Raw genomic sequence first — 17,428 nt, forward strand, 5'->3', positions numbered from 1 at the left:
TGGTGCTCATCTCACCTCCACAAAAAGAGACAAAAACAACCAATAAACAACTACTTTTCAACTAGAATAACTGAAGAAGTACACTGAAGGGCACCATGGGAATGGCAAAAAAATCTCTGTGGAGTATGAAAGCCCAGGATAGGACCATAGAGAGGGAGGCAAAGAGTCTCACCTCTGCCACACTGTCTCTCCTGCCAAGATTAGCTCAGAGTTCACGGGACTTCATCTTACAAGAAAAAAGGTAAGCTGGAGATCCCCAAACAGTCCCCACTGCCCCTATAAAAATCCTTGCTATAGGAGAGACTCTGAATCCTCACAGTTCCCAAATTCAGTTTGCAGAGTGTCCAATATTTGCATAGCTGCATTGCCACCGATGTGGAAGTCACCTTAACTACCTCTTACCCCCATGATCTAAGCTGCTACAGCTCGGTGCCACCTTGAAACCAGACCCAGAAATGCTATTCTTCAGAAATGAAGGGGAAATACAGACCTTTCCAGACAAGCAAATGTTGAGGGAATTCATCACCAGTAGACCAGCCTTTCAAGAAATGCTTAAGGGCATGCTACAGCTAGAAATAAAAGAACGATAAGTACTATCATGAAAACACATGCAAGTATAAAACTCACCAGCAGAGGTCAATTTATAAATTAAACTCAGAATACCCCAGTGATATAATGGTGCTATATAAATCTCTTAATCCTCTACTATAAAGGTTTAAAGTCAAAATAGTCAAAAACAACAACAGCTACATTTAGTGACTAAGGAACACATAATGGATTTTTTTAAAGGTAAATTAAGGCAACAAAAATATAAATGGAGGGCAGAGAAAAAAGTCTAGAGTATCTTTAGGCAACCAAACTTAAGTTGTGATCAGCTTAAAATAGTCTATTTTAACTACAAGACTCTTTGTATTAGCCCCATGGTAACTACAAAGAAAGAAATTACAGCAGATAAACAAATGAGAAAGAGAATGGAAATATAGCTTAGCACCACAGAAAACCAACAAACCAGATGAAACAATGATAGAGAAAGAAAGGAAGAAAGAATTTAAAAAACAATCAGAAAACAACTAAAAATAGTGGAAGTAACCCTTTATCCATTATTAACAACCTTGAATATAAATAGATTAAATTCTCCACTTAAAATGTATAGAGTGGCTGAATAGGTTAAAAGACAAAAAACAAGACCCAACTACATGCTGCCTATAAGAGACTCACCTCATTTTTAAAGGCAAACATAGACTAAAAATGAAGGGATGAAAAAAGATATTCCATGCAGACAGAGACAAAAAGTGTGTAGCCATACTTATACCAGATAAAGTAGACTTTAAGTAGAAAACTGTAAAAAGAGACAAAGAAGAGCGTTATAATAAAGGAATCAATTCAGCAAAGAATATAACAATTGTAAATATATAGGCACTCAATGCCAGAGCACCCAGATATATAAAGTAAATATTATTAGACCTAAAAGGAGAGGTAGTCAGCAATACAGTAATCGTAGGAGGCTTCAACACCCAACTTTCAATAATGTACAGGTCATCGAGACAAACAATTCGACAGATAAATATCAGACTTATACTGCACAATAGACCAAATGGACCTAACAGACATTTGCAGAACATTTCATCCAATAGCTGAAGAATACACGTTATTCTCAAATTCACATGGAATGTCCTCCAGGATATATCACATGTTAGGCCATAAAACAAGCCTTAAGCATATAAAGATCACATCAAGTATCCTTTCTGATCACAATGTTATAAAACTAGAAACCAACAAGAAAAGCTTCAGAAACTGTACAAATACATGGAAATTAAACAGCACGCTCTTAAACAACCAATGGGTCAATGAAGAAATTAAAAAAGGAAATTAAAATTTTTATTGGGATACATAAAAAAATGGAAATGCATCATACCAAAATCTGTGGAACGCAGCAAAATCAGTTCTAAAAGGGTCATTTATGGTAAGAAACACATCAAAAAGGAAGAAAGATTTCCGATAAACAACCTAGTAGTGCACCTCAAGAAACTTAGAGAAACAAGAACAAACTAAAGCCAAAATTGATAGAAGAAAGGAAATAATAAAGTTCAGAGCAGAAATAAACAATATATAGACTACAAAAAAAAAGATTCAAAAGATCAGTGAAATGAAGTCACTTTTTTAAAAAGATAAAATTGACAAAATCTTTAGATAGTCTAACTGTTATTAACAACCACACGACAACAAATTTGATAACATAGAAGAAATACATAAATTCCTGGACACATACAACCTACCTAGATTAAATTATGAAGAAACAGAAAATCTGAACAGACCAATAACAAGTGAAGAAATTGAGAGAGTAATAAAAAGACATTTATCAAAGAAAAGCTCAGGACCTGATGGCCTTACTGCTGAATCCTACCAAACATTTAAGAAGAATTAATACCAATTCTCCTCAAACTAGTCCAGAAAATTGACCTCAAAAGCACAAGAGAAAAAAGCAAAAATATACAAATGGGATTACACCAAACTAAAAAGCTTTTGCACAGCAAAGGAAACTATTAACAGAGTAAAGAGACAACTTACAGAATGGGGTAAAATATTTGCAAACCAGACACCTAACAAAGGGTTAATATTCATTCAGAATATATAAGGAACTTAACATTTAAAAAAATAACGTGATTTAAAAATGAACAAAGACTTAAATAGACATTTCTCAAAAGAAGACATACATATGATCAACCAGTAAATTTTTAAAATGTTCAATATTACTAATTATCAGGAAAATGTAAATGAAAACCGCAGTGAGATACCTCACCCAGTTAAAATGGCTATTATCAAGAAGACAAAGGAAAATAAGTGTTGGCAAGGATGTAAAGAAGAGGGAGCACTTACACGCTATTGGGGGGACTGTAAACTAGTACAGCCACTATGAAAAATAGTATGGAAGTTTCTCAAAAAATTAAAAATAGAACTATTATATTATCCAGCAATCCCACTACCAAGCATATATCCAAAGAAAATGAAATCAGTATGTTGAAGAGATATCTGCACTCCCATGTTTACTGCAGTATTATTTACAATAGCCAAGATATTCAGTCAACCTAAATGTCCAACAACGAATGAATGGATAAGATAGTGTGATATATTTGCACAACAGAATACTACCTAGCCATAAAAAGGAGTGAAATCTTGTTATTTGCATCAACAGAGATGAACCTGGAGAACTTCATATTAAGTGAAATAAGCTAGGCACAGAAAGACACTGTCTAATCTTGCTTATATGTAGAATCTTTTTTTAAGAAAGTTGGTATCATAGAAGCAGAGAGTAGAACAGTGGATACCAGAGGCTGAGAAGGGGAGGAGAGAGGAGTGGATGAGATGTTGGTCAATGGGTACAAAGTTACAGTTAGAAGGAATACCTTCTGGTGTTTTAATGCACAGTAGAGTGAAAATGGTTAATAGTAAAATGCTGTTTTTTATAAAATAACTAGAGGAGAGGCTTTTGAAAATTCTAACCACAAAATAAATGATAAATGCATGAGATGAAGCATATACTACTCTGACTGGATAATTATATAAAACATGAAACTGTCCCCCATCAATATATACAGTTACAATGTGTCAATTAAAAGTAATTTCTTAAAAATAACCATTCTACAAAATAATTTTACATTAATTTTTCATCTTGATCCTGAGTTAATTTTATTTCATTTTTTTGTTTTTCATAAACTGAATATGAAAATTTATACTAACAAACTAAACTACAAGTTAATCCATTTGGAAAGAAAAACCTCATCAAGCTGAACATCTAAAATGAATGCATTTTGATATATTTTATATGTAAATCATCTCACTAAAGTTGATAAAGAGGAAGAAATTGTATTTATATTTCAAATAAATAATTGCAGTACCTCTGAAGTAATTAGGCTACCTCAGGACACAATTTGGAAACCTTGAAATTCAAGCTAACATTTGGTGAATCAGATTGGAGAAGCTGAGAACTGTTTGTGTCCCAAGGTTCAAATAAACAATGAAAAACTTCAATCCTCATTCCAGGAATTTCAATGGCTAAAAAACTTACCTAATCCCCTGCCAGGGGATCACGCCTATAATCCCAGTGGAGGCCGAGGTGGGCGGATCACTTTAAGAATGTTCCTACTCTTTATCATGATAATTTTACTTCTAGGAAAAAAAAATCTCAAATACAGGGTGATTGGGGCCAGATGCCCCTTATATATAAGAAATTTATCCTGTAATTATTCATAATAGCAAAGCTTTGAAAATTCATATCCAATAATGGAAAGCTGGTTCAACCAACTGTGGTAGATTTTGTATGTGAAATATTATACAATCATTAAAAATGAGGTTTATGACTAATTTTGATAATGTACATATATATACACATATATTCTTTATTATGAAATGATAAAAAGGGCAGCATACAAACTGTAAATATTGTATGGGCTTCACTCCGATTACTACCATAGCATCACAACAAACACAAATCCTATGTTTAACAGATATTCTTTAAACCAATACTATTAAATGAAACCAAACTAATAGCACAAACCTGGGAGATTTAAGTAACACAAAAGATGAGAAATTGAAGTGCAAATAATGTACGTCCCCTACAAACCACAAAGGTGAACTCTAATAGGGAAAATATGTATGTAAAGAGTAAAAAAAAATAATTGCACAAGTATCAAATAGCAAAATCTTGTCTTGGCACAGTTTGCACAGAAAGTATCTGAGTTTTAATTGATCACAAACCACATGACCATTCTTAATGGAGTTGTAGAAGGTATTAATAGAAGTGAAGAGTGCAGGTCCCTGATGTCATTGCTCCACTATCTTCTCCCTTGATGAAATCCTCCATTGTACTTGATACCTGCTGGTGCCACATTTTAAGAGGCACGGATGCCTTACCTTATTTCACCATCCTGAGATCAGGGACCATCAGCACCATGACCTTTATTTACCTTATGATCTTAGACATTAAGCATAGTTTTTCTCTACAAAATGTTCAGGAATACTTGCTCTAAAATCCATGGCCAGAAAAATGAGTGTTTAATTTTGGGAATGATTAAGAGTTTGGTTTAAAGACAGGCTTAATAGAAGTAAATGCTGGATACAAAAGAAGGCAGATTCCTAACGGGCAGGAATATCAATACCACATACTCCAGATTAACATGAAACACACGGTTTTAGATGAGGACATTGATGAAAGGAATAATTTGGATGCCTAGAACCAAAGGAGAGAAAAACATTAATTTTATAGACTAGTGGTAATTCGTTGGGTTATTCTGCCTCCACAGAGAACCGGATGAGAGAGGTGCAGTGTCATGAAGACAACATGGGTATTGGAGACACAAAGATCCGAGTTCAAATCCTAATCCCACTTCTCACTAGTCTCGTGACCTGAACATATACATTTCCTATGTGAATGTCAGTTTTCTCACCTGTAGAGTGGGTTATCACAGTCCCTATCTTATAATACTGTCATGAGGATTATATGAATATGCATGTAATGATTAGCACATGGTGCATAGCAAACAGTCTGGTACTCATTATTCTGAGAGGAGGACAGTGAAGGATAGCAGGAGGACAGTTTTGAAGTCAGACAGTCTGGGTTCAATTTGTCATTGCTCCTTCACTTACCACTTGTGTGACCTGGGGCAAGTTACTTAACACCTCTGTGCCTCTACACTATATACAATTTTTTTTGTCTACTATACCTCAAAAAAAATAGGCTGGGCACAGTGGCTCACACCTGTAATCCCAGCACTTTGGGAGGCCAAGGCAGGAGGATTGCTCAAGGCCAGGAGTTTGAGACCAGCTAAGCAATATATCAAGATTCCATCTCTATGAAAAATAAAATTAGCCAGGTGTGGTGGCATGTACCTATAGTCCTAGCTAGTTGGGAGGTTGAGGTAGGAAGATTCTTTGATCCCAGGAATTTGAGACTGCAGTGAGCTATGATTGCACCACTGCACTCCAACCTGGGCAACAGAGAGAGAGACTCTGCCTCTTAAAGAAAAAAAAAGAGGATGGAAAAAATAAAATAAAATATAGATGAGCCCAATTTGCAAGATAGTTTTGATAATTAAATATGACAATATATATAAAGTGCTTAGGAGAGTACCTGATACATTGTTTAAGTACGCTCAATATATTTAAGGTATTATAAATAAATCAGCATTGTCATTAATAAAGAGATAAAATAGATTGAAATTACAAAGGAAATATGACTTTTAAGGGGATAATTATCAATAGTGAGTCTAGTTAAACATGCAAATAGGCACTCAGGAAAAGTGTCAAAAATACCTCCTTTGAAATGTTGAAGGTGATTCAATCTAGAGGCAGAAGACTCCTAATTGTACATGCCCTCTCAAACTCTTTCTCCAATCTGTAAGTCCATCTTTCAAATGACCAGCATGGGTCTCAAGGTACACTATAAAAACTGCTGGGGACCAATGCTCCACTTGAATGCCGAGAATGTGGCTTGCCAGTTCTTCAGGCTAAGGATGGGAGTAAGGCTAATGTCATGGTGTTTTACTCTGTGTAGGAAGCCAGATGTTATTCCTCTGGCTGATGAAATTATCTTCAGGGCATACAAACGAATTAATTAAGAGGCAACACAGATTTCAATTCAAATACTTTTTGCTCATCTGTAACCTGAATTTCCCTTCTTGTGTAATTCTGTTCTCAGACATTATGACATTGAAAATGTTGAGATTTTACTTATAAGGAATCCAATTAGTCACATATGCAATCCAGTAATCTTATTTTCCTGTATCTAAGTGCATCACTTAAAAGTTGAACATCATGGAACCATCAGCCTCTGGTCACAGGGACATGTCCCCAGGCAACAAGGAGAAAATATTATCTGGCTGTAATATTTGATTTTGTTTTCTTTTATATTCAATACTCAGGGTAAGATTTCTAATATCACCAAGATCAGCTTTCTTTTTATTTTTTGTTTTTTTAAAAAATTATGCTTATTAAGGACGTGTTAAGGGGGAGGTAATAAAGCAACATCAAAGTTTTCCCAAATGGGAGTCTGATGCAAAATCACAGTGCAAACTTTGTGAACAAGTGAAGAAAACTGTCATTTTTTTATCATCTGTCATGCTGGGTGTTACCCATCCAAACCTTGCAAGTCAACAAAGTGTGAACAGAAAATCTTTTGAGAAAGAAGCTTGTCTGTGATATCCAGAGGGAATGTTTTAATTGACTTAATGTTCATTTTCTAGCTCTCGTCTATGTCCACAACTGGGAAGTTAACAGTGTTCAGAGACCTAGTCAAGGGAGTGTGGGAGTATAGTCTAAACTCAAACGCCTCCAGGGGCCACTTTTGTAGGGCAAGTGAGTGAAGCAGGCTGGCTAGCAGGAGGCACAAGCATGAACCTCGTATTTTGTTAAGGAGGGAAGATGCTAATTATCACCAGCTCATTGTTGCCATAGGATTAAAGACCCCACATTGCCAGATTTTCTGGTTGCTCGGAAGAAACCAGAAATCTGGAGTTTTATGAAAAATCTCATGATCTTTGAGTTACAGCAATTACTACAAAGCTTGTTAGAACACTGTGAAGACCAGACAAAATATGTCTGCAGGCAACAGAAAGGCCACCAGATTCAAGTTTGCAACCTTTGAAAAAGCAGAAATAACATGGGCTTTGGAAGCAACCAGATTCCAGCTTTACTGTTTACTAATTTTATGACCCTGGGCAATGTATTAATTCTCAAGCCTTAGCTATCTTTTCTAGTTAGTAAAGCTTTTATTGCAGAGTAATTGTGAGGATAGAATATATGTAAAATAACTAATACATAACTGGCATCAACACAGATTGATGGCTACTTTAATTCATCACATAAATGTTAATATTGCTTGTCCCATTTTCATAAAAGTTCTAGGCTTTGGAGCAATGGAAAATTGAATATCTTAGGTATAGGTAAAATTGCTATTTTGAGTTTTATCCTCATGGTTTAATACATGAAAGGGTGCTGGCCCACTATTATCCCAAGCATGAGAGAAACCTGTTTTGTTGACTTCTTCCACAAGCCCTCTAGCCAAGAAAATTCCACAGCCCACTTCTCTGGGCAGGCTCAACAACATGGGCACACATTATCCCTTCTGTGCTGCTAACAGGGATGCTAGGTCATATGGTGACCAAACCCTACATCTGGGTAGGTGGAGTGGGTAGGGGGAAGAGAAAATGAAAAACAGTGGAGGGATTGGAATTAATCACCAGAATTATAAGGAGCTTAAACAACTCTACAGGAAAAAAAAATCTAATAATCTCATCAAAAAATAGGTGAAAGATATGAATAGATACTTCTCAGAAGAAGACATACAAATGGCAAACAGGCATATGAAAAGGTGCTCAACATCACTGATCATCAGAAAAATGCAAATCAAAACTACAATGAGATATCATTTCATTCCAGTTAAAATGGCTTGTATCCAAAGACAGGCAATAACAAATGGTGGTGACGATGTGGAGAAAAGGGAACCCTTGTATACTGTTGGTGGGGATGTAAATTAGTACAACCACCTCTATGGCATGATTTATTTTAGGCCCCCTCCACATAAAGGTAACCTAGGCACCCTTGAGATGGTCTTCCTACCACACATTCAGGGAAAGAAAAAGATTTAAGTCAAGATTTCATGTAGTGTCCTCTTTCTCAAGGTCACATGACTGTCTGAGACCCCAGCTCTCTGTCTCTAAGATAGGGTGAGATTACTGGACACTGAGGTCTTTGAGGACACAAGCCATAGTGTTCAATACATGCTGGGGTTAAATAGCTGTGTTGCTTTTTCACAGAGCTATTATCAGCAGGAAATAACATAAGTAGATGGATATTGTGAATATAAAACACTATATGGATATATTATTACTACAAACAATAATCTTGTAGAGTCCACTGATAATTGATGTGTTACATATAACCACACTAATCGTCACTAACAATCATTACCAACAACTCACCAAAGCCCTTGGTTCATCATAACATGCTTCCATATGGAATTGATCCAAAGGTAGGTAGTTTTCAGAATTACTTAGAGCTTCCAAGAAAGATCTCAATGATTGTGTATTAAAATTCAATGAAAAAATTGAATTAGTGGTGATTGAAGTAACCGCCTAGAAGTTTGGAGTATAATTTGGGTGTTCCCAATGAGAACAAGTACTCCTCCAATCACAGGGTCACTGCGAAGGGCCACACACTCACGAGCTTAATTCTACCCAGGCATGCCCAGGAATAGAGCATATGCTCCAGTGAACTGAATATAAGTCTTTAGTTCACAAGAGTCCTTGCCTTCTGACTGTCTAAGAAGTGTTTGTTTGTACCACTTGATTATGATGCTTAGTTCCAGGAGCTAGTGAACACATCAGGACTCACCAGAAAGCAGGAAGATATTATTTCCACTCCTCGATGGAAGATGGAAAGCATTCTAAATTATCATTACACTTAACTGTCACCATATATTGCCATCATTACATAGCCAGGAGTTGATGAAGAGGGATTTTTTTAAAGGATATGATCCTAAATTAGGAAAATGAAAGGGTATGAAATGAAACTCTCAGTTTGTAATGTATTTCTAAGTCAAGTTTTTTTTCTTCCCTCTTTTCTGTCAATAAAAATCATGGCCATTATTAAAGATTTACTGTAAGTTTTCACCTAATGAAAATATTTCCGGCCAGGCATGATGGCTCACACCTGTAATTCCAGCACTTTGGGAGGCTGAGGCAGGTTGGAGGACCCATCTGGTAGGAGAAGGAAAAATAGAGGAGTTGCAGGCAGGGCTGGAAATGTTGCCTAGAAGAGTCCTCCAACCATGATCCAGCTTCTGCTAGATGGCCCAGCTGTTTGGTTCTGGGACTACCATCTTCTCCTTTTGTCCCTGCCACCCAGAGGAGTGCTGGCTCCCTTAGAGGGTTGGGGAAAGGACAGAACCCTTAATTTGAAACATTTGCCAGTGTCTGTGGTGTAAATACTCCCTGACTTGCAAAATTCCTGAATATTTAACAGTGTGCTCTCAGGAGACTATATAAGCTGACTCCAACACATGACTGCTCCAGCCCTAAGCAGAGTTCCTGTTGTTCATCCCTGGGTTTCTTCACAGCCCCTATTTAGGTTTTCAGTATTTTCAGCTTCTTTGTTACTAATTATCTAATTATTTCTCTTAGCCACCTGGCATGCACTTTGGTTTTATTATTATTATTATTATATCCTTACTGTATATTGTTAAGAGAGCAAAATTTGCTGAACTGCTTCTAGAAGTACCACAATATCAATGAATATGATTAAGCATGCTAGCAATTAAGCTGATATTAATGGTTATAGAGTGAGACTTTCTAGATAAAGGAAGCCATGAATCAATTTACACTGTGCCACAAGGTTCTTATCACTGTGCACGGGTGGCAAAGTATGTGGTAGCTGTGTGCTATAGTTTAATAGGACACTTTGGAAAAATTATTTGACAATATGTATCAAAAGCCTCAAAAGCTTCCTATTATTTGTCCCACCAGTTCTACTTAACAGAATCTATTGTAGGAACTCATCCAAAAAGAAGGGAAAATCCTCAAGCACAAGGATGTTTATTGCAGTATTACTTAAAATAGGGTATATCTGGAAGGAATTTCAAAGTGAAAAAATTGATGAATTTAAATCCAGTTGATGGGATATTATGCAGCTTTGAAATTACAATGATCAATATTGTAGCAATGTGAGGAAAAGCACATACTACTAAGCAATAAAATTAGGAAAGAAAATTTTACAAGCATGATAATAATCATATGAGAATATGCATGCCAGAAGAAAAAGACTAAAATAAATATGTACAAATAATAGTTGAATTATGTTAACGGGTTAGAAGTAGATGGATTTCTTGCCTGTAATTTCCAAGGAGTTACTTTTTTATAATGTAGGCATTCCATTTAGTTTTGTTAAATAAAAAATAATGAGACTAACAAAGTCAATGAGAATATTTAGAAGGGAAAAAAAGATACTATGTATTAAGACACCCATGAATACTGTTTTATATTTACATTCTAAGCCTTCGATAGGCCTGAAGTTAAATTAAGATTTCCCAATCTGCCTATCAGCATTCATTTTCTGTGTATGTTGACTCCTCACCTAAATTTCACCTGCTCACTAACTGCTATCAAGCCTTTCTTTCAGAGAAGTGGCTGATATCACATATCTACATACAATTAAACATGCTGCCTCTCGAGTCTTTTGAACCTTCTTTCTCCTATAGAGTGGAAGACTGTCTCTTAGAGGGGCACCTTCCGGCTGTTTATAAACAGGTGAGCATAGTATTGAAGGCTTAAAGAATTTGGTCCAAGGGATCCAAAACAGGTCTATTTGTGCTCTGATCAGCATGGCTTCAAATCCCTTATTCTGAGTACTTTATTTTCTTAGAATAAGAACTGCTTCCTCTGCTACATCCTCTTCTCCCTATTTCTCCATTCACATCAGCTAGATCTTTAAAAACAAGGCTTACTTAGACTAGGTACCTAGATGCAAAAAAAGGGAAAAAAAACAAACTTAAAATCAGTCCTTATCCAATTTGTTTGTATTTTTAAATAAACCAACAAAACCTAGCTGCAGAATTCAACCTAAAATATTGCCACACAAACCACCAAAGACTGATACCAGTGTCCAGCACAATTATAAAATAGCAATAAAGATCTCAGGTTCTGGAGCTCCAATGTATGGGTTTAAATATTAGCTTTTCCACTTACAACAAGCTGACTGCTCTTGGGAAAATCCTTAATCTTTTTGTCTTTCCATTTCCTTGCCTGTAAAATGGGGATAATATCTCATAGAATTTTTGAAAGAACTAAACTGGTAATTTAGTGCCAGACTAGTGCCTGGCACTTAAAAAGTACCCAGTAAAGTTTAGGTCATATTGTTTTAAGTTCTTGCTCCAAAAAATAAATATTTCATGATGTGTCCCCTTGTTCTTCCCCAGGTACCACCATTAGTCAGAGAAACATCTCGCCAAGTGTAGCACAGTTGATACAAAGAACCCCACTGTTTTTCCTAGAGCTTCTCTCCACTGGGTCCGTGATCAGTTAGAGTCTAGCATGCACAAAAATGAATAAATCCTTCCTTCCCAGAATAAACTTTTTTAAAAAACTCAGGTCATCTCTTAACAACGTGGGGGCCCATCGCTCTTTGAAGAATGACTCACAGAAATGTCATTCCATTCACACCACTGCCAAAGGAGCAGCTGCCTTGCACAAGCACAGCTAACTATGTGTGTTAGGAAACATTCCAAGTGGATATTTTACACATGAGTTTTGGGGGATGTCTGAATGTGGTTTTGCTACCTTCCAAAGCTGGTTAAAACTGCATGCTGGCCTTATGAGCTTGTAGGCCCCCAGCCCTTTCCTCCTATTTCTGCCAACCCCATTTCCTTACTTCTGAATCTACTCATGATTTCCACATGCAGGATTCATCTTTCTCCAGTCCTCAACCAACTCAGACTGAGGTAACCATCCCACTCAGCCCCATAAACCCATGGGGCTTAGAACGAGTCACTTCTTCAGTCCTGAAGACTGGGTTTAATTATCGTTGTTGGGTTCCCACGTGGCTCTCTTGGGTCCACAACAAGAGTTTATGTTTCTCTATAGATCTACGACTTGTCCTGGGTCAGCTCTGTCCAACAGTCACCCTGTTTTGGGCTTGGTCAGAGAACTGGACTTCAGTCTTTGTCCCTACTCCTCAGTTCTGGCCAGTTACCCTGGATAGTAAGTAGCCCAGCCCAGCTCGCAAAAGTGGAGTTTGCCCCTCTACTGCAGACAGAGGTTTCATGGGACTGACTTGCTCATACCTGTCCTCTTGGTTCCCTATTTCAATTCGGGACCTATGGATAGGACTGTCATCTACTGAGCTCATTCCATCTGAGTAGTCACTTCTCTCTCAACCCCCTAAAACCTGTTTCCTCAAAGCTACCATTCCCAAAATTCTTATTAAGTCTAATCTGAACTCTGCCTTGGCCACAAGACTTTGTCTCTGGAACCAGTTTTTGGAACTTTCTCACCCCGGCCCAGTCTGGGGTCTGGGTTCACGTCTGTTCCTGGTCCTCTTGCTACCTGTGTGTTGCCAATGAGTAGGCATGGGATGAAGAGTATATTGTGAGTATTTCTTGGTAATTAACAAAAACACCTAAAAAGTCTTAGGCTCATGAATTAAGGGTAAATGTCAAAATATCCACAACATCAAAACAGCAACATCAAAACATCATGATAGAAATGTGATCATATTCACTTCTCAAATTTCTTATTTCATCAAAATAAACCACCTGAAGATATAAAATATCAAAACATTTTTGAGCCAATCATCCAGCCATGGTTCTGTCCATTTCACTGGACATGCCTACCTCAAACCACTGCCCGTGAGACTGCATCTTGAGGATGACACAGGGGTCTGGTTTGGAAAGGGCATCTCTGTCAGAAATGCCTTTGCACGCCACACGCAGCTCAACTTTGGTCAGGCAGGGGCTGTTAAAGATTCCCAGTGTGTTGGCAGCGGACTCATAAATGTTGCTCATCTTCTTCATTCTGTTTTAGGCAAGTAAAAGAATAAAAAAGAAGTGCCAATCACTGCAATATTTGTCAAAGGAGAAAGCCTCCCAATCACCTTTCAGAAAATTGTTTGACACACAGTTTCAAACATTGAAGGTATTTATCTCACTTTCCAACCCAGTGACACAGTTCCAGTGAAACAAATCAAAGGAAACAAACAAACAAAAAACAGGTGCTGCTGCACTTGGTTAAGAACACTATTTTCTTGTATGATTTGCATACATTTGCATAGTAAAATTTTTAGCCTGTGAAATAAAATTAATGAATTAGTTCAATAGGCTGCAAACTGTAATCCAGCTCTTCAATAAGTGTATGGCTTGTGTGAAATTGTACAGATTTGTTGGTTCATCAATTTAATCACATCTCAAGTTTTCAAGACTAAAAATCCAACTCAACTCCTATGTGATGGCATGGAGAAGTATATTGTTCTTTCTGAAGAAACAGCCATATTTCCCACCCCTAAAACTTTGCCCTCTTCTCAAAATGCTGTCAGCAAGCCAGCTCCAAGACAGAGGCCCAGCATCTGAGTCCCTGTCCCCAAATGCACTAGCCCATTCTCACCTTTCCCTTTCCCACTCCCACCTGCCATATCAGAATTCAGAATCAAAAGGGGGAAAGTGATGGGGAGGAAAAGCACAAAGCTTCCTATTCTGAACTTGTGGAAACAGCAGCTACATTTAAGCACTGCAGGCCCCCTGCCCATTTCCATGTGATATCCTTTATTTTATTTTTTGTTTGTTTTTTTTTGTTGTTTTTTTGTTTTGTTTTATTTTGTTTTTGTTTTTTTGTTTTATTATTATTATACTTTAAGTTTTAGGGTACATGTGCACAATGTGCAGGTTAGTTACATATGTATACATGTGCCATGCTGGTGTGCTGCACCCATTAACTCGTCATTTAGCATTAGGTATATCTCCTAATGCTATCCCTCCCCCCTCCCCCCACCCCACCCCACAACCAGTCCCCAGAGTGTGATGTTCCCCTTCCTGTGTCCATGTGTTCTCATTGTTCAGTTCCCACCTGAGTGAGAACATGCAGTGTTTGGTTTTTTGTTCTTGTGATAGTTTGCTGAGAATGATGGTTTCCAGCTTCATCCATGTCCCTACAAAGGACATGAACTCATCATTTTTTATGGCTGCATAGTATTCCATGGTGTATATGTGCCACATTTTCTTAATCCAGTCTATCATTGTTGGACATTTGGGTTGGTTTCAAGTCTTTGCTATTGTGAATAGTGCAACAATAAATATACGTGTGCATGTGTCTTTATAGCAGCATGATTTATAGTCCTTTGGGTATATACCCAGTAATGGGATGGCTGGGTCAAATGGTATTTCTAGTTCTAGATCCCTGAGGAATCGCCACACTGACTTCCACAATGGTTGAACTAGTTTACAGTCCTACCAACAGTGTAAAAGTGTTCCTATTTCTCCACATCCTCTCCAGCACCTGTTGTTTCCTCACTTTTTAATGATTGCCATTCTAACTGGTGTGAGATGGTATCTCATTGTGGTTTTGATCTACAATGAACTCAAACAAATTTAAAAGAAAAAAACAAACAACCCCATCAAAAAGGGGGGGAAGGACCTGAACAGACACTTCTCAAAAGAAGACATTTATGCAGCCAAAAAACACATGAAGAAATGCTCTCCATGTGATATCCTTTATAATAACACTTTGCATCCCAGAGCCCCAGTGATCCACCAGAGGCCATCAGTGCTCTCCTTCTCTGAAGACGACTGAACGTGTAAGATTCTCTTAGGAGCAAAATTCAATACCTTGCTTATGGAATTCTGTTTCTTTGTAGATTAATTAGGGAAAATGACAATGGCTTCCTCAACCTCACATGGCATTGGTGCTCTGCAGTGGAATTTCTTCATCTATAAAATGGGAATAATTCCTCTCTCTCTCCTTCCCTTCTTCCACAAATATTTAGTGAGCTTCCCCTTGGTACCAGCACTACACCAGGTTTAACTGAGTACAGCATGCCACCTCTTTTACAGGATGATGGCTATGCCTCAGCATTACGCATCACACAGACACACACACACATACTCAATCACACCAATAGCATTTTATTGGAACACAGGCATGCTTTTTCATTTATGTATTTATGTATTTCACACACAAGCACACACACTCACTCCTGCACACCAATAGCATTTTATTGGAACACAGGCATGCTTATTCATTTATATATTTATGTATTTATCTGCGGTTGCTTTCACTACAATGGCAGAATTGAGTAGTTGCAATAGAGATTGCAAGTACCACAAAGCCTAAAATATTTATTATGCGGCCCTCTTCAGAAAATGTTTACCAACCTCAGTTCCCTTAGGTAAAAGGAACCTCAGTTCCCTTAGGTAAGGGAAATTTGTAGTTTTGGAGAGTTGCAATTCTGGTTTTAATATGTGTTGGGAAATTAGTTTTAGGATGAGAACTGCTCTATCTTCTACCAAAGTGAACATTAATAGGGACTTTGGGACATTTGTTTTTTACAGATGAAAAAATTCAAGCTCAGAGAGGATTGGCAGCTTGCCCATATTATGCAATTATTCTAATGGCAGAGCTGGGGCTGGAGTACCAGTTTTCTATCAGCCAGCCCAAAGCTGTTTTTACCACAGGTAAAACCTTTAGCTGGAGAACTGTTCAAATGTACCAAGGAACAGTGGATACAACAAATATCCTTGATTTATTTCAACCTCCGTACAGAGTCATACATCCCTTCTACTTGTAAATAAATTCTATTCAAATACAGAAAATGCACAGATTATAAGTCTATAGCTTCATAAACCATTTTCCCTCTATTTTTACAAGTTGTGAGCAGATCAGTCACTACAGCAACATAGGTGACAGAGTATACAGAAAATGAAATTTACAACAAAGCAAAGGGAGAGAAAGAATCAGCTGGTGGAAAGATGGCTTTGTGTTCAGACAGGTTTGTAAGTGTGTTAAAAACTCTCTTTATCAACTGTTTGATAAGAACAGCTTATTCTTCAATCAATATCTTCCTGAATTCCGCTTTTCCCAATGCATTAACTGGCTCCTTGGAATCTACACTCCTCTTCTGCAGCCTTCACTGGCCTCTCCTATCTCCAAGAGCCATCACTGTCCTTCTAACTTTCCCTATCCTTATAGGCTCATGCCAAGTCCATCTCTTCCAAATCCACTGTTTTAATATGTGTTAGGAAATACATATTGTATTTTTACATACATATTGTACGTAAAATACTATGCAAGCTACGATAGAATGGGACATCTCTAATATCAGTCTTGATTGTGAGGTATAATGCAAAAAGACTCTGTCAAGGAGACACATAATTCCCGATTCAAATCCTGACTCCTCCATTCACTGACCATGTATCCTTGGGCAGGGTATTTAACGTCTCAGATGGTAATATCTATCTTGAAGAGGTGCTGTAAAGAAGAGATTAAATAATATATGTAATGTGATTACCACAATACCAGGTATATTGTGGATGCTCTGATAGTGGTAGCTATTGTTATTGTGCTCTGACTTATCTCCAGATAAAATCATTCATGCTTTCACTACCAACTGAAAAACTCTTAGATGTCTCACTATTCAGACCAAACTTCTATAAGCCCATTTAAATGTCTTCTGTATTTGAAACCTGTACAATCTGAGCATACTACCCTCCATCTAAGAGCACACACTCATCTTTTAAATCAGTTTATCTGTGGATTCATACACATGAGCCAATAACTCTCACAGGTTCACAAGTCAGACAGTAAAACAATGGTGACAGCTCTTCTAATATTGTGAAGCTGCTTTATCAACTTCCTGGGATAGACAATTTATTCTTCAATCAGTGTTCTTTCCAAAG

The 17,428-nt window shown here is 37.3% G+C and overlaps 1 protein-coding gene across 6 annotated transcripts in view; it reads right to left on the reverse strand.

Moving 5' to 3' along the window:
• CPNE4 (copine 4) overlaps positions 1-17,428 on the reverse strand; it is a 752,097-nt gene that overhangs the window by 363,512 nt on the left and 371,157 nt on the right. For 5 of the 6 annotated variants that reach the window (XM_054681026.2, XM_054681027.2, XM_054681028.2 and 2 more), the window contains one exon: positions 13,379-13,559. The exons of the other annotated variant lie outside the window; for it this stretch is intronic. In XM_054681026.2, coding sequence (XP_054537001.1) covers positions 13,379-13,559 — 181 coding nt within the window. The remainder of the gene's footprint in view (positions 1-13,378; positions 13,560-17,428) is intronic. 6 annotated transcript variants of the gene reach the window in all.

The sequence above is a fragment of the Pan troglodytes genome, chromosome 2, assembly GCF_028858775.2.
Source record: "Pan troglodytes isolate AG18354 chromosome 2, NHGRI_mPanTro3-v2.0_pri, whole genome shotgun sequence".
In the NCBI taxonomy this organism is placed as follows: Eukaryota; Metazoa; Chordata; class Mammalia; order Primates; family Hominidae; genus Pan; species Pan troglodytes.